This window comes from Momordica charantia (assembly GCF_013281855.1).
Source record: "Momordica charantia cultivar OHB3-1 chromosome 4 unlocalized genomic scaffold, Mcharantia_2.0 BLBB01000004.1, whole genome shotgun sequence".
Classification (NCBI taxonomy): Eukaryota; Viridiplantae; Streptophyta; class Magnoliopsida; order Cucurbitales; family Cucurbitaceae; genus Momordica; species Momordica charantia.
Genome location: NW_028275162.1, coordinates 21,465,743 through 21,489,461, shown reverse-complemented (window position 1 = coordinate 21,489,461; position 23,719 = coordinate 21,465,743). Strand labels below are relative to the sequence as shown.

The 23,719-nt window shown below is 38.1% G+C and overlaps 4 protein-coding genes and 1 long non-coding RNA gene across 8 annotated transcripts; 2 read left to right on the top strand and 3 right to left on the bottom strand.

The window, feature by feature from the left end:
• The first annotated feature begins 785 nt into the window (after nt 1-785).
• LOC111015651 (transcription factor bHLH49) lies at nt 786-4,608 on the top strand. Of its 2 annotated transcripts, none has more exons than XM_022290743.2 (9): nt 786-968; nt 1,449-2,350; nt 2,443-2,652; nt 2,743-2,808; nt 2,881-2,949; nt 3,055-3,126; nt 3,218-3,415; nt 3,798-3,885; nt 3,978-4,608. In XM_022290743.2, the coding sequence occupies exons 2-9, from the start codon at nt 1,511-1,513 to the stop codon at nt 4,013-4,015; spliced, it is 1,581 nt and encodes a 526-aa protein (XP_022146435.1). In that variant the 5' UTR covers nt 786-968; nt 1,449-1,510; the 3' UTR covers nt 4,016-4,608. The 2 variants fall into 2 exon arrangements, with proteins under 2 accessions (XP_022146435.1, XP_022146434.1); XM_022290742.2 differs by having other exon boundaries at nt 786-1,037.
• On the bottom strand, nt 4,582-11,369 carry CR88 (Chaperone protein htpG family protein). The gene is made up of 19 exons (XM_022290741.2): nt 10,975-11,369; nt 10,522-10,595; nt 10,088-10,213; nt 9,902-9,995; nt 9,691-9,774; nt 9,424-9,567; nt 9,004-9,120; nt 8,592-8,639; nt 8,436-8,510; nt 8,198-8,302; nt 7,972-8,112; nt 7,537-7,629; nt 7,120-7,197; nt 6,778-7,032; nt 6,335-6,437; nt 6,038-6,212; nt 5,608-5,713; nt 5,118-5,207; nt 4,582-5,023 (listed from the first exon to the last, which is right to left on the bottom strand). The coding sequence occupies exons 1-19, from the start codon at nt 11,245-11,247 to the stop codon at nt 4,826-4,828; spliced, it is 2,379 nt and encodes a 792-aa protein (XP_022146433.1). The 5' UTR covers nt 11,248-11,369; the 3' UTR covers nt 4,582-4,825.
• A 1,053-nt stretch (nt 11,370-12,422) lies between these two features.
• Nucleotides 12,423-15,559, bottom strand: LOC111015602 (pentatricopeptide repeat-containing protein At3g14730). The gene has a single exon (XM_088123538.1). The coding sequence runs from the start codon at nt 15,416-15,418 to the stop codon at nt 13,712-13,714; it is 1,707 nt and encodes a 568-aa protein (XP_087979664.1). The 5' UTR covers nt 15,419-15,559; the 3' UTR covers nt 12,423-13,711.
• Nucleotides 12,423-16,685, bottom strand: LOC148212016 (uncharacterized). Of its 3 annotated transcripts, XR_015790560.1 has the most exons (4): nt 16,573-16,685; nt 16,415-16,491; nt 15,574-15,722; nt 12,423-13,673 (listed from the first exon to the last, which is right to left on the bottom strand). It is a non-coding gene; the product is annotated as an uncharacterized LOC148212016 (long non-coding RNA). The 3 variants fall into 3 exon arrangements; XR_015790559.1 differs by lacking the exon at nt 16,573-16,685 and having other exon boundaries at nt 16,415-16,566; XR_015790561.1 differs by lacking the exon at nt 16,573-16,685 and having other exon boundaries at nt 12,423-12,884; nt 16,415-16,566.
• A 5,067-nt stretch (nt 16,686-21,752) lies between these two features.
• On the top strand, nt 21,753-23,072 carry LOC111015601 (protein FAR1-RELATED SEQUENCE 4-like). Its single transcript, XM_022290681.1, has one exon. It carries the CDS (start codon nt 21,753-21,755, stop codon nt 23,070-23,072), a length of 1,320 nt encoding a protein of 439 aa, XP_022146373.1.
• The last annotated feature ends 647 nt before the right edge of the window (nt 23,073-23,719 follow it).

The following is a 23,719-nucleotide window of genomic DNA, read 5'->3' as shown; positions in this document are numbered from 1 at the left end:
AAAGAGAACCGAACTCTATCGAGAGGATCCATACTTGGAATCTACAACGAAGCGTAGGTTTACTTTTGGAGCTAAAAGGAAAAAGAGAGAATTGATTTCCCAGCCTCTTTTACCCCATGTAATCTAGTTCTATTCTAAATAAGACTTTCATTTACGAGGTCATGAATTTAACAAAATTTAATATTTGTTATATGGAAGGACTAAATTAATAATATTTAATACAAGATTGAGAATCTTACCAAATTAAAGACCAAAATGAAAATGACCTAAAGATTAGGGATCTTTTTATGAACTTGTTGAGAGGGAATTAACTCAAACATGGTACCCAGATGCCCTGCACTGTAATGTTCATTGAAACTGAAAGCATAAATTTTTTTTTTTTTCCTTGTTGGGTGTGAAAAGGAGTTGAGATTTTGTATTGGGTTCTTGACCAAACAAACCCCTCCATTAAAGATCTTAAAGAGCTCTCCTTCCGAGACTGAATTAAAGAAATGGGAAGAAATCCTCAATAAGAGTTGGCAATGTCAGTTGCTAGCTCAAACACAGGAATAATTATAAGCTTAAAATAATAACAATGGCAGAATTAAAGTATTATTATGCCTTATAGTAAATAATTAGAGAGCTAAGTATTAAAGTAGATGATTAAAAATTGTGAATCAAGAAAACTTTAGAGTGGGTTTGCTTTGCTTTTTGCCTTTAATTATTTTTGCAGTAGAAGTAGCGGTGGTTAATCATCAAGGACACTCTTTTTTATGTAAGCGTGGGTATAAATGCAGCGTTCCTTTACTGTTCCTTTTTCTCTTTCACTCTTCTTCAGATTCCGAATTACCCTTCGCTTCTTCCCTCTTCATTTTCTCTCTCTCTCTCTCTCTCCAAATTACAAGCGCTGTGTCTGCATTTTGTCTGAGTCTTCTTCTGTGGGTGACAGTGTTTTTGCAGAGGAGACTGCCAGCAGAAGGAAAACGAAGGTGGGGGCTCTAAATTCAAGCTCTAATTCAGCTAAAAGTTTGTGGAAAGTGGAATAGAATCTGAAATGGGTATTTCTTCCCTGCCATTTTTGACTCTGCTTTCGAGTTTCGACCTCGTATACTTCTTTTCTCTGACTAGGGTTTTGAACTTACTGTACATACTTTGTGTTTTTTCCTTTTTTCGGGTGCTCATTTTGAATTTCCTTTGATGGGTTGATGCTTCTTTGCATTTTTTAGCTCAATAATTGAAGTGGGTTGTTCTCTTATGGTTGAATTCTTTTGGAAACTGTTACCAAAATTGACATGTCTCACTACTGGTCATCGGTTACTTTGAAAAAATCTGAAACTACGGGCAGTTTCTTGGACTTCAGTTTTGAAATGTTTTGCCATTGTGTCGTTTGTTTTATCTTCTGTTCCAACTTGCCATTTTGGGCTATGGGAATTGGATAATTTTGAAATCTATTTTGACTTTCTCTGCAGATGCTTGTTTCTTGTTGGAAAGAAGTTGAAAGAAGGTGAGTGAGGGTTTGTTTTCTGATAGTATGAATGGGAAGGATGAATTTGAAGTTGAGAGTAGGACCAGTGATCCTATGAGTATCTCCTCCGGCTGGCAATTTTCTGCTGCTAATCTCACTAATGACTCTGTGGGATATGTTTCGACCGGGAATCACTCGGTCGTTAGCAATGGGGATCTAGGTGTTTCTTCTTGTCCTTCAACTTCAATGCCTAACTTATTCACTCCAACCCTTTTGAACCATCATACCAACATGCAAAACTCGGGATTCTGCAGCATTTTTAATGAACAAAACAGCATAGTTACTTCTAATACAACTGCAGTTGATGGAGAGAGTCTGAATTCTTTGAGATCTGGTAGTGATAGAATGCTGGGTATGGATTGGAACCAGCAAAATCCATGGATGAAAGGAGTTTTCTCGGCAAACGTTCCTGGAACGTTTCCAGCGAGTTTGTCTCAACTTCCAGCTGATTCGGCATTCGTAGAGCGTGCAGCAAGGTTCTCCTGCTTCAATAATGGAGTTTTTGTGGCACCGCCCACCGGTCCATTTGGTATTTCTGACTCTATTAGCATTCATTCTAGGGGTGAATTTGGAAGACAAGAAGATATTTCCAGAAATGGAGCCGCCAAAGATGTTTCTTTGCCCATGAAGTTTGAGGAGGCTAAAGAAAAGAATCCACCTAAGACTGAGAAAGAAAGTGAGAGGTCTCAAGATAGGGCAAAACAGGGTTGTGTTGGTGAATCTGGTAACGAATCTGATGAAGCTGGATTTAGTGGGGGTCAAGACGAGCGATGCACGCTGGAGGGTACTATCACTGAGCCATCTACTGAAGGTCTCTGCTCCAAGAAAAGGAAAAGGGGTGGGCAGGTAAACTACTATAATGTCTTCTTTCTCTTGTATACTGAGGGGAGGTGGAGGTTGCTTTTAGTTTCTTGGACTTGAATATTTGATTTGGTTAGAATATGGGACCTGGACAAGCTAAAGACGCTCCACAGCAAATTGACGAAATTGCGAAGAACAGAGGATTAAATCAGCCAAAGGGAGACCAAAAGCCTGCAGGGAAGCAAGGAAAACAAGACTCTCAAGCATCGGATGCTCCCAAAGAAGAATATATTCATGTTAGAGCTCGAAGAGGCCAGGCGACAAACAGTCATAGTCTTGCAGAAAGGGTTAAGATTTATGTTCAATTCTTTTTAGTTTATTTAAAACAAGTTTTAACTATGTGATTTTTTGGAAATAATTAACCCTGGTCTTTATAGGTAAGAAGAGAAAAAATAAGTGAAAGAATGAGGCTCCTTCAAGACCTTGTGCCTGGGTGCAGTAAGGTTTGTGAGTCAAATTCGCTTAATGTTCATTTTGTGTACTTGTCACATCTTCTGAAAGCTAATGGATCTCAGGTCACTGGCAAAGCTGTAATGCTTGATGAAATCATTAACTATGTACAGTCACTGCAACGCCAAGTCGAGGTAACTAAAAGAACCATACTTTCCTTCCAATGAACTGAATTCTTCAACAATGTTATATGGTTTATTTTGTATACGATTCCTAATCTTAAATTATATCTTATGCAGTTCTTGTCAATGAAACTTGCAACAGTTAATCCCAGGCTCGATTTTAACATCGAAGAGCTCCTTGCAAAAGAGGTACATAAACTACTCAAGTCCACTGTGACTCGAAAACTTTGTTGTTGCTTTGATTCTGATTCATAATTATCCATTCCATATTTCTGCACAGATCATTCAATCCAAGGCTGGTCCATCCTTATTTGGTTTTCCTCCTGATCTGCCTATGCCTTACCTCCTGCAACATCCATCTCACCAAGGACTTGTTCTGCCCTCTCTTCCTAATATCGGGAACTCCTCCGACCTGCTGCGGAGAACAATTAATTCCCAGCTTACTTCATTTGTTGGTGGATTCAAGGAGCCAGTTCAGGTTTTCTTCAAGCATCCTGAGCTGAATTACCTTGCTTGCTCTATCCTTGCTTTAGACAGTGCTATAATAACTGATTTCTTTCTTCCTCCTGCATTTTTGAGCAATTATTTGTCCTGGCTGATGGATGGTAATTTTCGCCTATGTTTCGTAAAATCTTTCTAAAAAATACTTGCACACTGTATTTTGAGTCGGATTTGGGTAAATGTGATATTTTGATGTGCCCAAACCAAGCATTTGTCTGCACCTACTTGCACAGTTGCACGTAATTTTGGAAAGTGATGTTGACATGGATACTCTTCGATAGGACAAAATGCTTTTGTTCTTCCTGGAAATGCTCTCATACTTTTATGATTAGAATGTAATATGGATATGGTATCTACAGCTACCAAACGTGTGGGAGGATGAGCTCCACAATGCCGTTCCGATGAACTTCGATGGGACTGCACCCTCCAATGGCCAAGATGTCGATGGTACTTCTGTTTAAATTTCCAGACTGTTTTCCCTTCGATGATTGATAGAAAGCTAACTCCCAAGTTGGTTCCCCTTTTCATTACTTTCTCAGGTTCGACTTCACAATGCAACACAAGGGCAGAACTCTGAGTTTGCTTACAAGTTCTTGTCCTTCACATGATTCGCCATTGTATATGTTAAATTAGCATATGCATTCTATAGAGAATAATGAAAATTTCAATTCTGCCAAGTTTGATGGTGGATTTCGCGGATAAGCTTTGTAAACATGGAAGGGTGAGCAGTCATACCGAAATCTTGGCATTAAGAGATATGAGGATCGGGAATACGAGCATCGAATGCAATGCGTTCACATGTATGTCAATGCAAGAATTGAGAATACCACAAGGAAAAGATCTGCTGCACAAAATTGAGAATGTTATAATGGATCAGAAAATAGACTGCTACCTCCAAGAAGATTGAGAAGGAAAGTTGAGGATGATGTTTAAGAGTGAGAGTTGAACCAGACTGCGCCAAGTTTTGCACCATCTCCATTAAAATTTATGATCTTGCTCTGTTTGTGAACTGTAGTCTTTTTACATATTTTAGTTTCTTTCTTCCATCCTTTTTTTTGTTTTTTTTTGGTCTAAATAAGAGCTGTCTTTACAATCTTCAAACACAACATTTGATAGCTAAAGCCATCTTTAGGGGTAAGACAATTGAAAATGCAAGATTTCATTGCACTATTCTCAAGCATTGTGGACCTTTCAAATTTCCGTTATTATACCAACTATATAGAGAGATTTAATCATCAAAATCTGTTCTAATCATACATCTCAACATTTGTGAATCAAAACTTTCCCATTCCAAAGAATCATCATCCACACTCCACGCACCATATTGTTTCTTTTTTCCACAGGAATGTCAAAAAGCTTCTAAAATCTAACCAGGAGTCACTTAATCCTAATCCTGCCATGGATCATCCTCCGCCCTCACTTCAGATGGTTCGATCACTTGCACTTCTGGTGCTTCCCCGCTCTCGGATTCAGCAGCAGGAGCATCTTCGGTATCGGTGTTGTCTTCTAATCTGCCCCATCTGCCTCCAAGAGCCATTGCCATCATCTCGTATATCTTGTTTCCCAACTCAGCTGGGCTGTCAGGCTGCCATTCAGACGAACAGTGATAGTACAGTAAGATATCAATCAAAATCGTAGAACTCTTGAAAGTAATCTATTTTAATTGAATTTTCACTCACAGAGAATCCACTGGATATCAGTGCAGTCTCGTATAAAAGATCAACAGCTCTTGTCGCATCACTGCTGTCTGGTGAATTTTTGCAAGCGGCCTGTAGAGCAGAACAATCTCTCAACGTAATTCTAGAAAGAGAACCATTTATGAAGTATGAACTATTCTTATTCTACTTTATGGTGTAAATAAAATCCTCCGTTAAGCCACTTAAATCTATCAAATCTATGCATCTCATCTCATCTCATCGCAAACTTTAACAAGAAATTTGCTTCATCGTAGAAGATAATTCCAGATGCGCTCCAACCCAATCAAGTTAAATGAAAATCATCTTAGCTTACAGTCTACAGAGACTATGATGTACCTATCCCCATTCAAAGTTAGTACAGGACTGGATTCAGATGTTCCGAAGAACCAAAACAAACGGAAGTTGGCCTAGCCTTCAGACTACAGGAACCTAGCACCATTCAAAGTAAACAGAAATTGTTTGAAAGTCTTACATTTAGATCCTTGACGATCGGATGGTCTGGATTAATCTCCAAAATTCTCCTTCCCCTCATGAACTCCAAACTTGAAGTATCCCCAAGAGCCTGTGCCTTCATCAGCCTGGAGTAAGGGGGGAAATTGTCAATAAAACATTGTTACAAGTGAAAACCCACAAATTATGTTTAGATCAAGGCATTTCAATAGTTGGAGAATGCTTAAAGCTCATTTGCATCTTCCCAGGCTAGTTTAATTATGTAGTAAAAGGCTAAATCTAAAAGAATTGTTGCTGAACTATGATAATTCATCATAATTTCATTGGTAACAGGAAAGATGCCGAACTGGGAGGATCATATAGGATAACGGATATTCTTGAATCTTGATATCTTCATCTATGAGAAGAAAACACCATCAGTTCATATGTTGAGCATTTAATCCAAAACTAACCTTTCCATATTTGCAGACCATCCAAACTTGCCAGAAACTAGGACACATGGAGAAGAGCTTAAGCGCTTTGAGATTTGGACTTTCGCTACCTTGTCACCTAGTTGTTGCTTAATCCAGTCACAGAGAAGGTTGTAATCTTGCTTAGTCTCCCTTTCTTGGACTTCATCTTCATCACCTGATACAAGAACGATATTTTTAGTAAATTTCAATATGAATAACCAACAGTTCTTCACGAAAATAAAATTCTCTGAAGGTAAGCTAATTTCTAAACCAAAGAACAGGGAGAAAAGAACAAACCCAGCTCTAAATCTTCCTTGCTAATATCAACAAATTTCTTCTCTTTGTAAGTCTGTAAGTTCTGGATAGCAACTTCATCGATAGGTTCAATCAAGTAAAGAACCTAATCAAACAAAACAACCAAACATTAGATCCAGAGTAAGGCTGGTCAAAGAACGGCATTAATTATAAATGCATTCCGCTAAACCAAGAAGACCAAAAATTGGGAAGTGGGACAAGAGAACACCCAACTGAGCCCAGCAGTTAGATAAGAACAACTTTCAACCAAAGCATTCATTAAGGAGGTACAATAGCAAAATGTTATAAAATTGTGTTTAAAACAAAAAAAAAAAAGGTAAATCACCCCATTTGAGGCAGTACATTGTATCAATAAAAAATACAATGTGTGAGTTTCTCCGCATGGCAACAGTTTAGCACTAATAATAACAATGATAACTCTTTACCTCAATATCTTTTTGAACCAACTTCTCCAAGAATGGAGCACTTTTGGCACTCTTTAAGCTGTCGGTCGCCAAGTAGTAAATTGCCTTCTGATTCTCACCCATGTTTTCTACATACTCATCTAAGCTCTTTAGCTCCTCCTCACTTTTGGAGGTGTAAAAACGCAATAATGGTGTAATGCGCTTGTGGTTTCCAGTGTCCTCAATGCATCCTAATTTTAAGAACCGGCCAAAGTTCTCCCAGAATTTCTTGTAATCCTGAAATCAAGTTTTTTGTTTTTTCAATTCACACAGTTCTACTAAAAAATGAAATAGAAGTCATCTTGGGGCCTTATAGCTACAAACCTCTTTATCTTCACTTTCAGAGATGTCTTGAATCATGTCAAATGTTTTTCTGACAAGTCTCTTTCTCATAATTCTCACCTGGAAAATATTTGACAAGAGTAATCAATAATCATCACCAAACAAATCAATCGGTTGCACCAACAATTTCCCAGTAAAAGATAATGTTCTTTCATAGTTGATTTGGAACGTTCTTAAAAAGGGAAATTATCTTTTAAATTGTGGTAACCATATTTGCTGGCCACTGGTCACATTAAACCCTTTTAAGTTTCATGAGTTCAAGCCTTAATGCCAAGTGCCAACTATATAGAACATTAATATCCTAAGAATCTTTCAATTAGAATATTGCATTTACAACAGCTGAAAGCCAAAAGTAATATAACCAATCATAAGAAACCTAGGTACATGTGCAAGACTTACGATTCGGCTTTCTTGAAGAATTTCTCGAGAAACATTTAGAGGGAGGTCGTCAGAATCTACAACACCTTTCACGAAGCTCAAATATCGCGGGAACTGCAAAGCATATGTGAGATTTAGTTAACAGTTCAAACTATGCTACATGAGAAATTCCCATTAATTTTTTATTACATCAAACACCTGTCAGAAAATAACAAGTGCTTTCCATGTAGGTTTTAGGAAAGAGCCAGAATTACTATTCTCAGAATAGTAATCGTTTAACTAATCTTAGAAGGTATGGAATTCTACCTGCATTAAAATGAAAAGTCGAAATACAAAATATGAAAACTTGTCTTTCCAAAAAAAAAAAGAATAATAATAATAATAATAAAATAAAGACTTGCAGACGTTTTAAAGTCTGATATGACACATACGTCTTATAGGTATAAATATACTCACCAGCTCACCATCAAAATCATCAGAGATGAAGACACGCTTAACATACAAACGAATATTCTTTGTTTTAGGATTCACTACATCCTCATTATTAAGAGGTCCCATTCCAGGAATATATAGAACACTCCTGAACTCCACTTCGCCCTGCAGAGTTCAAAATAAAATTAGCACTCCTAGGCCCTAATAGAAGATAAAAAATATCTTAATTAAACCAAATGACACACTATACCTCAGTGGTGAAGTGAGTATATGCAAGTGGCTCTAAAAATTCATTAAATGTTTTCTTGTAGAATTCATTGTACTCATCCTTCTCAACTTCTTTTGAATTCCGCATCTACACAAGCAAATTAATAGAATAAGGGATTAAAAAAATAAACAGTTGCTGCAAAACATTTAAAGATTATAGAACAAAATCATTTCTTTACATGTTCAGTATTGACGTATAAAACAGGCATCGGTTAACTCACCCAGATTGGCTTTGTTTCATTAGCCAATTCCCAGTCCCAATACTTCTCAGTTTTTGCCTTCTTTTTCTTCTCACCCTGAAAAACAAGAAACCCCGTTAAATACTTTGATTTAGGAGAACAGTGTAAATCTCCAAATAAGATTAACAAGCTGGTTACATCTGGTTTTGGTTCTTCTCCTTCTTTAGGTTCTTCTTCTTCTTCCACCTGCCCGAAAAATCAATTCAGTATAAAATAGTAACAGACATGATAATTAAAAATAATACACATGCTGATTCCTCCTAAATGATAATCACGTCAAGAAAGTGATTAACTAAAATAAAAACTCAAAGAATGCCTTACGGTAAAATAAATATCAGAGATTGGGGGTTCATATAATCATTTTGGACAACTTTTAAGGAAGTGAAATCTGAAAGGTTAAATTCATTTTGTAAAGAAACACCCAATCAATTTTCTTCGCATACCCATAATCAGAGTATGATATACCCAAACCAATTAAGAAAGGGTGAGAACTAGAGCCTTTTGCACACTTCGTTCATACAAGACAAGTGTACATGCATAGAATTCATACCTCAACAGTTCTTGATTTCTCTTGCCATGTATAGATGGGGAAGGAAACGAACTGTGAATAATTCTTGACCAAGCCTTGAATTCTACTCGGATCAGAGAATTCATACTTGTCGTCTTCCTGCAATATGAGAAGAAAATAAAATGACTGAAGAACTTCAGAGATCCTCATTTATTGGCATCAGTTACCACTTGCCACCAAAACAATGCAAATCATGAACCTCTAATGTACTATCTACAAACAAAACATCGCATTAATTTTTCCCCTTGCAAGCCAAATGGCAATCGTACAGCAATTTATTCATCTAAATTGAGCTGTTCTACGAATCACTTCTAAAAATTCTGAGTTCCGTAGCAGTTCCTAACAGGTATGAGAAACCTTCCTAAATGTTGCGTGATAGAAGAAATAAAGAAGATTGCATACCCTTAAGTACAGGGTGATCTGTGTTCCCCGCTGTAGAAGCTTTTCAGGATCAGTTTCTTCCCTAATAACATATGAACTACTATCAGCTACTGCTTCCCAAACATATTGTTTGTCTGATTTTGGGCTCTTAGTGGATACAACGACCTGATTGCATATGATCACATAAATGCAAAAGATAGGCATAATGAGAATCTCAGCAGAAAAGCAATTTTCATCAAGCTTCAATTAGTAGAACAGTTGTTTTGTCGAGGTAAAATGTAACTCTACCTTTTCAGCAACAAGAAAGGCTGAATAGAATCCAACACCAAATTGGCCAATCAAGCTATTGTCTGCTCCAGCATCCTTATTTTCCTGATGGAATCGTTATCTTCAAACATTTAATTTCTCATGCATCATAAAAGGCAAAAAGGAACTTAAGGTGTGAAAAATACGACACTGAAATAAATAAATAGAGGAAGGAAAAAAGCAAAAAAAAAACCTTCAGGGCTTTCAAGAATCTTGAAGTGCCACTCTGAGCAATAGTTCCAAGACAGTCAATGAGCTCTTCTTTAGTCATTCCAATACCCGTATCCCTAGAAATACAGAAAAGTTCCAATTTTAATGTAACAAAATCCACTCCGCAATGATAAGTAAAACTGGAAAAGGTCAAAGAAAATTGTCATACGTTATGGTGATAGTACCACTGTCTGCATCGGGTTTGATACGTATTTCAAGGTCACCAGCGTCTCCAAGCAGAGAGGGTTCAGTCACGCTCAAGAATCTTAGCTTGTCTAAAGCATCACTCGCATTACTAGAGAATGATTTTAAAAAAATTAATAAAAATAATAAAATAAACATAAAGATAAAGAAGTATTAAACCACACTCAGAATGTAAATCCACTCCTGTTCGTTAATAATTATTTATCGCCTCCTTAAAGATACTGCTATATATTTTTTATATAAAGATAATGCAATAAGATTATTAAGAATGATAATGACATGATAAAATTTCCGAGAGAAAAATAAGACAAAACTAGAAGTTCAGAAACCGCTTCCTTTGTCCCACAGAGAAAGATATGAATGAAACTACAGAAACCAGTACATATTGAACATCATTACCTCACTAGCTCTCGAAGAAATACCTCCTTGTGGCTATACAGACTGTGAACAATCAAATCCAGAAGGCGACTAACCTGCATCCATTATATGTTTCAACTTTCAGTAGGCAAAAACTCATAACTAAATACATCATAGACTTCACTGCATAAAGCCACCACATAAACCCGAAAAATGTATGCCAATTTGTATTTCATGAAATACCAAGTCAACGAAATCAAGCCATAACAAAATTTCACAATCCGTAAATTTGTGGGTTGTCTTGTAACCACCCAATCGCTTCAGAGAATATGAAAAAAAAAAAAAATCTATACATCATTTCCCAAGTCGTTTCTGTGTTTCGACTACAGAAAAATCTAAATAATTTAATAGGATGATTATTGCCCTTCCCACTGCTCGGTATCGGTTCAAAATCAATCGACATGAACAATAAACAGACGGAATTCAAAGACCCACCTCGGCTTGGTACTCAAACTTCTCACCGGGTGTCTCAGCAGCTTCTTTTTCGGCCACGGCCGCCTCGCACCGGACCGCAATCCGATTGCTCTTCCTCTCAATCTTCCACTTCAACCCACCACAAGAAGAAAAGCCCTTTCTGAGCCCATTTTGGGGCAGAAAAGCGCTCCCCAACCTCGAGCCCCTACCACTACTGGCTAAAGGGTAAGAAAAAGAGGAAGGAAGTGAAGAGAGAGCAACAGTGGATAAGCTTCTGCTGAGAACTGGAGCCATGAAGCGCGATGGAAGAGATAAGAAGAGTGCAGAATGAGGAAAATGGCGAGTTCCAGCAGGAGAAACTGATGAAATTAAACCCTTTTGAAGAGGGTTTAAGGGGATGGCGTAGAGGGTTCTAGAAAGACAGAGCAGAACAAACAATTTGGGGGTTTTGCAAAACTTTGGAGCTATGTGCCTCAAAAATGTAAGGCTCAGATTCGTTCTTCCATTTCAGCTAACTCAAAACAATATCATTACAAATATATGGGAAATTAATTGCTTTTTGTTAGATGTAACGATTTTCTTCTCAACTCGTTTCAACTTTTAATTGTAGTATTAAAAGAGAGAAACAAAAAAACGAAAAAACAATCAACGGAAATTTGTGTTTAAAAGATCCAATATAGAAAAATAGAACTTTTCAAAAAAAATAATAATAATAATAATAATTTGTCTAATAAAAAAAGAGACCAATTTATATCTCTTTTTATCTATAAAACGTGCTCTGACAGGGTGCGACTCAATACTTGAATAGTAAAAGAAGTATGTTTTCTTTTATTTTTCTTCTTTCAAGCATGCTTGTGTATTATGGTACTAAAGAAAATGAAGGAATTCGTATCTATCTACGAATTCACACACAAATTTACTATTCGAAACTAAGATTGCTAGAAATTTTATAAGAATATAAGTACTACCGTAGAAGTATATAGCCTAAATTTTAACGTATAATGCATTATAATTTGCACCTATTACAATAATAACAATACGTAATATATAATAGTAGAAGAAAAATATTTAAGTATTTACTAGTCGATACCTATTGAACACCGGTAAAATTTGACAACTCTTCATTTATTTGAAAATAAAAAATAAAAACCATTGCTCTTTCTACCTTTCTCTTTCTTACTTTTTCCATCAAAATTTTAATGATAATAAACAAAAAAAAAAGAGTGCTAACTAGTTGACGCCTAAATATTTATTGTTTGTAAACTCTGTTACAAATAATGAGTGCTAACTAGTTGGAGCCTAAATATTTATTGTTGGTATACAAACGAGTTACTAATGACCAAATACTCGGGTTTATGTATCATGGTACCAAAGAAAAAAAAATTAAGTGTATTTTCTTTTATCTTTCCTCAGCATGCTTATTTGTCATGGTATTACAGAAAAAGAAGGAATTAGTATCTATCTATAAATTTACGAATGAATCTACTAAGATAAGATTGCTAGAAATTTCACGAGAACACAATACTACCGTAGAAGTCTATGGCCTCAACGCATTATAATTTGCACCTATTACAATTATTAACAATACAAAATACAAAATATTGCAGTTGGGATTTTGTGGCCGAAGGACTTGCTTCATATGAGATGTTGGACTTCTACTTCCTTTTCTCCCTATTCATGATATCTTTACTTTCTACTTCTAAGATCGACGGTGTCTTCCATTCGGTAGATGCTCACAAACGATGATGCGATAGTCATTTCGGTGTCCGTTGAGAAAGGTGAGAGCTTGAAGTTACAGGCCGCGATTTGCCAGACGAGGAAGAAAAGACTGTGGAAAGCAACCTCTGTACTAATTGATAACACCATGCCCAATCTTCACAACATCACGATAGTGTTATTGCCAGAAATTCATGTCAGCATGCTTCTTTGTTCTAAAGAAATCAAGAAAAGCAATCATAATAATGTACAAACAAGTGAATCTCCTCAAGCTAAAAGTACAGATCTCTCGTGTAAGTACATTGCAAGAGATCCCATCAAAGAGATTACAAGAAAGCTCTCTAGTTAGCTTTAAGATTATTGAGACTACAAATGGTAAAGGGAGGATAAAATTTACACCAAAGAGTCATGGTAAGAAAACAGTCTGAGTTGCGAATGAGTTGTTGAAGATGCAGTCGTTCCTTTCCATCTAAATCAACACAAAAGAACCAAAAGAAGGCTCTAATAATCTGTAGCCATAAAAATTTTCTTTCCTTCCTTGAAAAGATGGCCGAGCAAGGAGGTCTGGAATAAGTACTTCATATCATTTGGGAGAGCCTTTAGGACAGGGCACCAAAAATCATCAGAAAAAATTAATGTAACAGGGGTGAGTGCTCTCGGACTTCGTCTCTGTTTACGCACCGAACACACCATCCAAGGAGCACCACTTCGACCATCGCTTTTGGATTACCTCATGCATTGATGCCTTTGTGACAAAGTTCGATCTTATTTGGATATTTGTGCTTCCAAATGCTTTTGTAGAGGTGGATATCAACATCCTCATAAGCTCATAATAGAGAGCGGACTTCGGATCCAATTGCCATAGACAATCATCCTTGCGTGCTGTGAGAGTAACTTCCATAAGCGTGTTAGAGAAACCCATTCTTCAGTTTCCTCTTCCTTGAGATATCTTCTGATGTTAAGATACCAATTCACAGTAAATTCTTCCATGTGTTTTTTTCATTCTGATAAAAGAAAAGGTCATTTCAATAGCAAATATACCTTAAACCAAACATACAGCTTCATCTAGAATGTATCCAATGCCAAGACAATTAATTAATGCATTTAATTCAGGATGTGTCCTATCTCCAGTGCTAAAAACACGCAGTCCATCCTTGAGCTCGATCCAACTACAACCCGGTGTCTTCTTAACGTTTTGTTCCCTCATTGTTCGTCTAACCTCAAATGCTTCTTCATATCGGCCTACGACTCCGTACATACTGGACATCAATGTATAACTACCACTACCACAATTCTTAGGTTCAAGTTGCATTATCTTTTCTCCAACAACTTTTCCCAAATCTGCATCCCCATGAAGTCGACATGCTCCCAATAAAGCCATCCACAGAACAAGGTTGCCCTGAAGAGGTATTCTTTGAGCCAGCTCATAAGCTTCCCCCAGATGTCCAGCTCGACCGAGCATGTCGATGATACATGTATAATGCTCAATACTCGGAACCACACCAAATTTTAGTTCCATTTGGGCTAAGAACGAACGCCCTTGATGTACAAAGCCTGCATGACTACATGCAGAAAGAACTCCAACAAATGTGACAGCATCTGGCTTGATTTGGGCCTCACACATATGGAGAAACATATCCAATGCCTCCTTACCATATCCATGCATCGCATAACCTGTAATCATGATATTCCATGACGCCACATCCTTATTGCTCATTCGATCGAAAACTATGAGGGCATTTTTCATGCATCCACATTTTGCATACATGTCCATAACAGCATTGTTTAGTAGAACATCAACAGCATCTTCACTGTTTTCATCTTTTCCCAATCCGTTGACAATCATATATCCATGGATTTCTCTACCATGCATGAGGGCAGCCAAGTGAGAGCAAGCTGGAAGTACAGAAGTGATAGTAACCACATCAGGAAGAACCCTAGAACCTAACATCTTACCAAAAAGCCTCAAGGTATCATCATGATTACCACACTGCTCATGAACAGATATAATTGAATTCCATGAAAATAAATCCTTCTCATTTATCATCTCAAAAATCACTAAAGCGTCTTCAATATTCTTGCATTTCCCATACATATCAATTAGTGCATTTGAAACTGCAACACATGGACTATAACCCATTTTTGTCACAATTCCATGAATTGCTCTCCCATTGTTAATGTCTCCCATCAAAGAAAAAATAGATAAAATGCCAGTAATTGTAAATCTACAAGGTGAAATCCCTTCTTCACCCATTTTTCTAAAAACATCTAATGCCTTGTTGAGGCAACCAATTTGGGCATAACCATTGATCATTGCGTTCCAAAGCGCTGCATCTCTTATGGGTAACTCTTCAAATACTTTCTCTGCATCCTCCATTAAGTCTATTTTTAAGTAAGTATTAACGAGAGCACTAGCAACAAACACATCTGACTCCAACCCCATTTTAAACAAACAACCATGAATCTTCCTAACCTCCATCACCTCACAACAAGCTCTAACTACACTTGGAAAAGTGAACTTATCAGGCATTACACCTGCTGACTTCATTCTCTTATAAAATCGAATCCCTTGTCCAGCAAGCCCATTTGCAACAAATCCAGCAATTATTGCATTGTATGCAAACACATTACGGTCATGATATGGATCATGGAAAACTAAAACAGCCTGTTCCATTTGATTGCATTTAGAGTACATATTGATCAAGCTAGTAACGGATGAAGGCAAATGAATAAACCCAGAAGTGATCATTAAGGAATGTAGTTGTTTTCCTTTGGTGAGATGCTTGTGGTTGGCATACGATTGGAGAGAAAAATTGCAGGAGGCTACATCGTAGTGTATTTGAAAAACAAAAAGTTTGGAGGGTAAACTGAGAAATCGAGAAGACAATAAATGGTGATTCTTACCAATGATTTTAGAGAGGATGGTCTTTTGGCTCATTTGATTTATATAAGCCAATGTGACAAAATTTGAGAGAAGTTGTTATGAACAAAGTTCATCTATCAATAATGTCATGAAAAATCCACTGTGCAATTCTTAATTATGGTATTATCACCTACAATGACAACATATCATATATAATTAGATATGTATTTATATATTGAAAACGAAAGAATTGAAATGGCATTACGCAAATAAGAACAATCGCCTTTAACTGGAGCAAATTTTCTTAAAACTGAGAACACTTTTCATTACAGAGCGAACTTTATTATTTGAATCTGAAAGCAATTAAAAAACAATTCACTAAATGAAACATGAATAATAGGGAGAAACCTTCAAAGAAATGGAAAAGATAGAGAGAAAAAGTTTCTTTGGAAGGAGACAAGATACCAGAGTTGGGTAGCAAAAGGTTTGCTATTAGTATTAGTTAAAAAGGCTAAAATATACAAAATGCACTGTAGTTGGTTTCAACTTATCCTTAAAAATTCATGCCAATGACAAATATGGTCAAAGAGGAATTGAATTTCTTTTGCCATTTATGTTTACTCCTTCGTGGGACAAATGAAAATAACAGGGAGCTCCAACTACAAGAGCAAAGCAGAACGAAACCCATCCTTGATTCGGGTTCTACAAATGGAAACCGAATAAAAGAAGGGTTTTCACTTTTCAGTGAACCCAAAATAATTAAACACCAATCATAAGAATGAACGACAGTGAAACTCAGTTATCATCTCCTATGCACTTATACAACAGTAGGAAAGAATTCCATGAAGAAACAACAACATAGTAAAGACGAAGAGGACTGACCGGAGCTGAGAGAAGTGTTAGTGAACCGACAGAAATCGCAACTGAAAGTGAATGATCAGGGACCATGCAATTGACGCCTTGAGAGAGATAAAAGTTAAAAGAAAACCAAAGTGAAGCTGACATCGGGAACTGGAAGAACTAAGAAAGAGAAGGCTCACCGGTGCCGAATCGAAATGAATTGTGTGTAGTTGGTGAGTGATCCCTCGAGCCATCTTACAGGGAAATTTGAATTTGTGATCCCTCCTTTATTTATGGGAAATTAAGGTTTTTGACCCACCAATGATTCAAATTGGATAAATGAATCCATTTTAAAAAAAAACCCAATTTTTGATCCCACCTCTACTTAATTTTGAACACATTTAGTGAAAAGACAAATATACCCTTATTTATGATACATTAACTTTCCCATTAACTTCCACCCAACCATTTCACCAAACTTTTAACCTCATATTTTACTTATGTTTTGAGTTTGAAACAATCTAAAATTTTCACACCATCCAAACTCCTCACAGATCACGTTTTTTAAAATTCGGGAAAGAAACATTGTCACGTGTTTGATCATTGTCCCCACACTATCTAAAATCGGTGTCCCCACATTTTCACATTTGAAGAGTTAGAGGTACGTTAAAATAAAAATTTATGAAATGATTTGAAATATTTTCCATTCATACATTTTCACTTGGCTTCTAGGAAAAAGAAAAGAAATGCAGTCGGTATCCCGGACCAAGTATTGTTCCGAGATTGAAGCTTCGAGATCCGGGATTGAATGTTCAATCCCGGACAAATCATGTTCAATCCCGGATCGAAAGATGGTTCGGGAGTGAACCGAGATACATCCCGGACCAATCTCGAAGCACTGTGGTCCGGGATATGTCTCGGACCAAGACTGGTCCGGGACGGTCTGGGATGACATGTATTTTGTTATTTTTTTACCACTTTTTTTGGACGATATTCTTATCTCACTTGATTTTATCTATTTGCAGGATGCCTCGTGTTTTCATAACATTTGGTGGAGAATGGAACGATAGTGAAAAAGAGTACATTGGTGGTCGCACGAGAGGATTGACAGTGGATAGTACAACCACGTACAGAGAATTTCTAGGTCACGTGTATAAATTGAGTAATATAAACCCCCTTCAGTTCGATATTATAATTAGACGCGTATATCATTTTAAAACTAATGTTTGTGTAATGGAGATAACTGATGACGATGACCTGAATTTTTTTTAACTGGTGAAGATGTTTCAGAATTGTCTATATACATATCAACTACGCCAAAGCAGGTACATGAGAATGAAACGTACATACCTTCTTTCCCATATCATGTAGGCCAAAACGTGTCCTCGAGTTGTATGCCCACAGCTTGTATTCCCTCATTCCAGAGACCCACAGATTCTATACATTCATTTCCTTCCTCATCATCGAACCCCTCTTCTTCCCAACAACCACACCCCTTTTACGGGCATTTAGGTCATGATATAGCGGGTTTAACACCATTGGAATCAGATGTTGTTCCATGTAACCTAGGAGATGGCAGGGTATGTGATTGGAATGTGCCGGGATTATGGAATGATAATCAAGATGAAAGTGATGAATCATATGACCCGTTGGGAGAGTCAGAAGAAGGAGACTATGAAGTAGAATTTGTGAATGATGACTATGACGATGCACTTGATGAAGAGTCTGAGCCCGATGTGGAACAGGTACATGCTGAGATTCGTAGGGATGAAACAGCGGTCCAACAAATGGGGTGTGATGGTCTCACTGGACAGCCTAATGATGAGAATTTGCAACTCATAGTACAGTCTTCTGGAACAAATGATGTTAAGGAGGGCGAAGTATTTGATACGAAGAAGGAGTTGAGTTTGAGAATGCATTTAGTTGCAATGCGGCTGAATTTTCAGTTTAAAGTAAAAAAGTCGACACCAGAACTATATATACTATGCTGCGTTGATACTAGTTGCACCTGGAGACTTCGAGCTACAAAGCTGAGGGACTGCAATCTGTTCAAGATAAAAAAAATACTATAGCATCCATACATGCAACGGTGGAGTTTTGAAACATGATCATAGGCAAGCAAAGAGTTGGGTAGTCGGACATCTTGTCCAAGCGAAGTTTACAGACGTCTCCCGCACGTATAGACCGAAGGACATAATACAAGACATGAGGAAGGAGTATGATGTGAATTTAAGTTATGACAAAGCTTGGCGGTCCAGTGAAGAAGCACTTCGACTTATTAGAGGGGATCCAACATCGTCATACGGTCTACTACCAGCTTATGGTGAAACATTAAAAATCATGAACCAGGTACTATTTTCGAATTGGAACTCAAAGATGGAAAATATTTCAAATATGTCTTTATGGCTTTGGGTCAATCGATTAGAGGGTTTCTGGCTTGTATTCGACCAGTGTTGGTTGTCGACGGGGCTCACCTAAAAGGAAAGTTCAGAGGGGTATTGTTAACAGCTTCTGGTGCGGATGCGAATAACCAGATTTACCCTGTTGCATTTGCTATTGTCGACGGTGAGACTATAGCATCATGGGTATGGTTTATGACTCAATTAAAAGGTGCGCTCGGCGTAGTGAACAATTTGGTTTTCGTTTCCGATAGACATCACACCATTTGTAAGGCAATTGACAAGGTATTTCCCACTGCATTTCATTGCTTTTGTATACAACATATTAAGATGAAGTCATTATGTTTGGAAAGCCATCCATCCCAAACCTTATCCCGGACCGTTTCGTTCCGAGATGAAAGGGGTTTCATTCTCTGCCTTTCATCCCGGAACGAAACGGTCCGGGATAAGGTCCGGGATGGAAGGCTTATGTAGCCACTTCGAATTCGATCCTGGATTCAATCCCGGACTCTATCCTGGACCAAAATCATTCGGGATTGAATACGGGATTGAATCAGAGATTGATTTTTTCCCCAAATTTCTCAGTCCTGCAAGCACAACATGAAAATGACCCTAAATCTACATGGCTGCTTCAGATAGCGCCGATAATGAAATCAGAACAACAAACGTTTCAAAAAATTTTGTTATAATCTACTCGACCACTAACCTTGCGATCGATGGCTTCGTAGGGGCGAAACAATGGAAGAGAAACGTCCGAGATAACTTCGTAAGGTCCGGGATGGATGAATCGTCCAACGTTCTTTGTCCGAGATAACGTTCAATCCGGGATGGGTTTTAGGGCTTCAGGACAAATGAAACGTTCGAGAAAGGGTGAAAATTTTCGTTGGGCCAGGAAACGTCCGAGATGGGGTTTAGGATTTTACTTATTTACTTGGAGGGAGTTCCCTTCATTTTTAAACATGAGGGTACTATGGTAAATTGGCTTGGGGAGAGGTTCAAAATTAAGTAGAGGTGGGGTCAAAAATTAGGTTTTTTTAAAAGGGGTTCATTTATCCAATTTGAACTATTGGTGGGGTCAAAAACCCCAATTTCCCCTTATTTATGATTCCTTAAATATTTTATTCATGGGAAAAGACCAATTTACCCTCATTGTTAATAAATGTGCATTTATGACTTCCACCTAACCATTTCACCAAACTGTAAACTCATATTTTACATATGTTTGAACTTGTTAATATTTTAGATTATGTATAACTCACAGATTGCGTTTTCAAAATCCGCTCAACTATCTACGTGTTTGATCTTTCTTTGTCCCCACACTATCCAAAATCATTGTCCCCACAATTTCACTTGAGGTATGTTACCTTTACACAAACTTTTGTACTCTATAATTGTTGAACTTTTTTTTAAATATTTTCCCATTAATAGGTTCAACTACTAGATTTGGCTATTGACAAGAAAAAAAAATCAGATTGTTGCAATTACTTCAATCCCGGATCTATACCTGGTCCGGGACTGAATGTAAACAATCCCGATGCATCACGTATCGGGACTGTCTCGAATGTATCTCGAACCAGTCTTGGTCCGAGACATGTCCTGGACTAATCTCGAAGCATATTTAGTCCGGGACATGTCTTGGACCAGTCTTGCTTCGAGATTTGTCTGGGACATGTCTCGGACCAAGACTGGTCCAAGATTCATCCGAGACATTTTTTTTATTTTTTTTATTTTCTTAATTTTTAATATTTTATTTTTGAATGATCGATTTTCCTATCTCACTTAGTTTTATCTATTTGCAGGATGCCTCGTGTTTTCATAACATTCGGTGGAGAATGGAATGATAGTGAAAAAGATTATGTCGGCGGTCGTACGAGGGGATTGACAGTGGATAGTACAGTCACGTACAGAGAATTTCTTGGTCACGTGTATAGATTGAGTAACATTAACCCCCTACAGTTTGATATTATAATTAGACGCGTGTATCATTTTAAAACCAAAGTTTGTGTGATGGAAATAATTGATGACGATGACTTGCGTTTTTTTTTACTGGTGAGGATGTATCTGAATTGCCTATATATATATATATCTAATGTGCCAAAGCAGGTACATGGGAATGAAACGTACATGCCTTCTTTCCCATATTATTTAGGCCAAAACGTGTTCTCGATTCCTATGTCCGCAGCTTGTATTCCCCCATTCCAGAGACCCACATATCCTATACCCTCATTTCCTTCCTCATCATCGAACCCCTCTTCTTCCCGACAGCCACACCCCTCCTACGGGCATATAGTTCATGATGTAGAGGGTTTAACACCATTGGGGTCAGATGTTGTTCCATGTAATCTAGGAGATGATAGGGTGTGCGATTGGGATGTGCCGGGAGTATGGAATGATAACGAAGATGAAAGTGGTGAATCATATGACCCGTTGGCAGAGTCTGAAGAAGGACACTCTCAAGCAGAATATGGGAACGAAGAGCATGACGATGCGCTTGATGATGAGCTTGAGCCTGATGTCGAACAAGTGCACACTAAGATTCGCAGGGATGAAGAAGCGGTCCGGCCACCGGGATGTAATGGTCTCACCGGAGACCCTAATGATGAGAAATTGCAACTCATAGTACAGTCTTATGGGAGAAATGATGTTAATGAGGGCGATGTATTTGATAATAAGAAGGAGTTGAGTTTGAAAATGCATTTAGTTGCAATGAGGAAGAATTTTCGGTTTAAAGTAAAAAAGTCGACGCCGGAGCTATATATACTGCGGTGCGTTCATGCTGATTGCACTGGAGACTTCGAGCTACCAAGCTAAAGGAATGCACTTTGTTCAAGATAAAACAATATTGTGCTGCCCATACGTGCTATGGTGGAGCTTTAAAACATGATCATAGGCAAGCCAAAAGTTGGGTGGTAGGACATCTTGTGTAGGAGAAGTTCACAGACGTCTCTCGCACCTATAGACCGAAGGACATTATACAAGACATGAGGAAGGAGTATGGTGTCAATTTAAGTTATGATAGAGCATGGCGTTCTAGTGAAGAAGCACTCCGGCTTATTAGAGGTGATCCAACATCGTCATATGGTCTACTTCCAACTTATGGTGAAGCTTTGAAAATCATGAACTCAGGTATTATTTTCGAATTAGAACTAGAAGGTGGCAAATATTTCAAATATGTATTTATGACATTGGGTCAATCGATTCGAGATTTTCTGGGTTGTATTAGACCAGTGTTGGTTGTTGACGGGGCCCACCTAAAGGGAAAGTTCAGAGGGGTATTATTATCAGCTTTTGGTGTCGATGCGAATAACCAGATTTACCCGGTAGCATTTGCGATTGTCGACGGTGAGACGGTAGCATCATGGGTGTGGTTTATGACTCAAATAAAACGTGCGCTCGCTGGAGTTGATAATTTGGTTTTCGTTTCTGATAGACATCAAACCATTTGCAAGGCAATCGACAAGGTATTTCTTGCTGCATTTCATTGCTTTTGTATACAGCATATCAAGGTTAACTTGATAGCAAAATTTAAAAACGATGCGAAGGCAGTCGAGGAACTATTTTTAAAGGCTGCAAAGGCGTATCGTGAGTCATATTTCAACTCGATCTGGGCCCAACTTCGTGCATACCCCGGTGTACGGGAATATCTAGACGATATTGGCAAGGAGCGTTGGGCTCGTTGTTTCCAAACTCAATTGAGGTACACACATATGACTACAAATATCACAGAGTCTGTAAATGCCCTCTTCAAGCACGCCCGTAAGTTGCCGGTTACCGCCTTACTAGACCACATTATAGGTAAGTTACAGAATTGGTTCTATGATCGACGGACGCTTGCAGCTTCCCGATCAACCACATTGTCCGACTACGCAGAAAACATGTATGCCGAATATTCAGATAGTGCGCGGAGACACGTTGTAGACAACATTGACCAGTTCCATTTCCAGGTACGGGATGACAACCTTGACGGGATTGTTGATTTGAATGCTATGACGTGTAGTTGTCGGGAGTTTGATTACTTTAAGATTCCGTGCTCTCATGCTATTGCGGCTGCGACGATGCGAAATATAAATCCATACAGTCTGTGCGACGAGGCATATACGACGAACTTCTGGATATTGGCTTATGCAGAACCCATATTTCCAGTCGGACACGTCTCGACATGGAACAGTTCGCCAGAGTTTGTCAACATACCGGTGGAACCACCGAAGACTGTTCCAAGAGTTGGGAGGAGGAAGACAACTAGGATTCCTTCCACGGGCGAGGTACGACAAACACGTAAGTGTGGTCGCTGTGGCGCGTAGGGACACAATCGCAAAACATGTAGCGAACCCCTTACCACATTATGAATGTATGTTTTTGTTGTTCATTTACTTTTAAACATGTATGAAGTGGATTTTAAAGAAATTGGCAAGGTAACTTGTATCTCAAGAAACCAACCATGCATGCATGTATTTGCAACTCTATGTGTTCTACTACTATTATTATTATTGTGGGGATTGAATTGTATTATTATTGTGTGTTTCATGTATCATGCTTCGAGAATGAAATACGAATTAGAAAAGACAATATTGGAATTCCATAAATATTCAAAAAATGGGACGGCGCGCCCACATCTGTACAGTGTACTGACGCCTAAAAAATACAATATTATCTTGGGTCAAAGTGTCCAGCTTTGACCCAGTAACATCGTACTCGTAGAAGCGTACACAGAAAATCCCGCAATCTGTGGTGTTACTCTGTTGGGGTGTGCGAACCCGACGCACCCTCCATGGCACCACTGGCAGGTCCGGTCGTGATGCAAATATCCCGCCATGATGTAGTACCGCAGGTAGGATCGTACAAATGGGCTTCAGCTCCTTCTCGAGTGAATCTAGTGGAGTGGCCGATTGGAGTGAATCCCATACGGTTAAGTCACCTTCCACAAGATCAATTCCGAGCATCACCCAGT

What these genes read in the sequence shown, in the direction of transcription:
- CR88 (XM_022290741.2), bottom strand. Translation starts at nt 11,247, where the DNA reads ATGGCTCCAGTTCTCAGCAGAAGCTTATCCACTGTTGCTCTCTCTTCA. An exon ending in GAGAAGAACCAAAACCAGAT is followed by an intron (nt 8,511 to 8,591) that starts GTAACCAGCTTG and finishes CTTGTTTTTCAG; the next exon opens with GGTGAGAAGAAAAAGAAGGC. An exon ending in TGATATCCAGTGGATTCTCT is followed by an intron (nt 5,024 to 5,117) that starts GTGAGTGAAAAT and finishes TCTGAATGGCAG; the next exon opens with CCTGACAGCCCAGCTGAGTT.
- LOC111015601 (XM_022290681.1), top strand. Translation starts at nt 21,753, where the DNA reads ATGAGGAAGGAGTATGGTGTCAATTTAAGTTATGATAGAGCATGGCGT.
- LOC111015651 (XM_022290743.2), top strand. Translation starts at nt 1,511, where the DNA reads ATGAATGGGAAGGATGAATTTGAAGTTGAGAGTAGGACCAGTGATCCT. An exon ending in CACTGCAACGCCAAGTCGAG is followed by an intron (nt 2,950 to 3,054) that starts GTAACTAAAAGA and finishes TATCTTATGCAG; the next exon opens with TTCTTGTCAATGAAACTTGC. An exon ending in CAATGGCCAAGATGTCGATG is followed by an intron (nt 3,886 to 3,977) that starts GTACTTCTGTTT and finishes TTACTTTCTCAG; the next exon opens with GTTCGACTTCACAATGCAAC.
- LOC111015602 (XM_088123538.1), bottom strand. Translation starts at nt 15,418, where the DNA reads ATGATCACTTCTGGGTTTATTCATTTGCCTTCATCCGTTACTAGCTTG.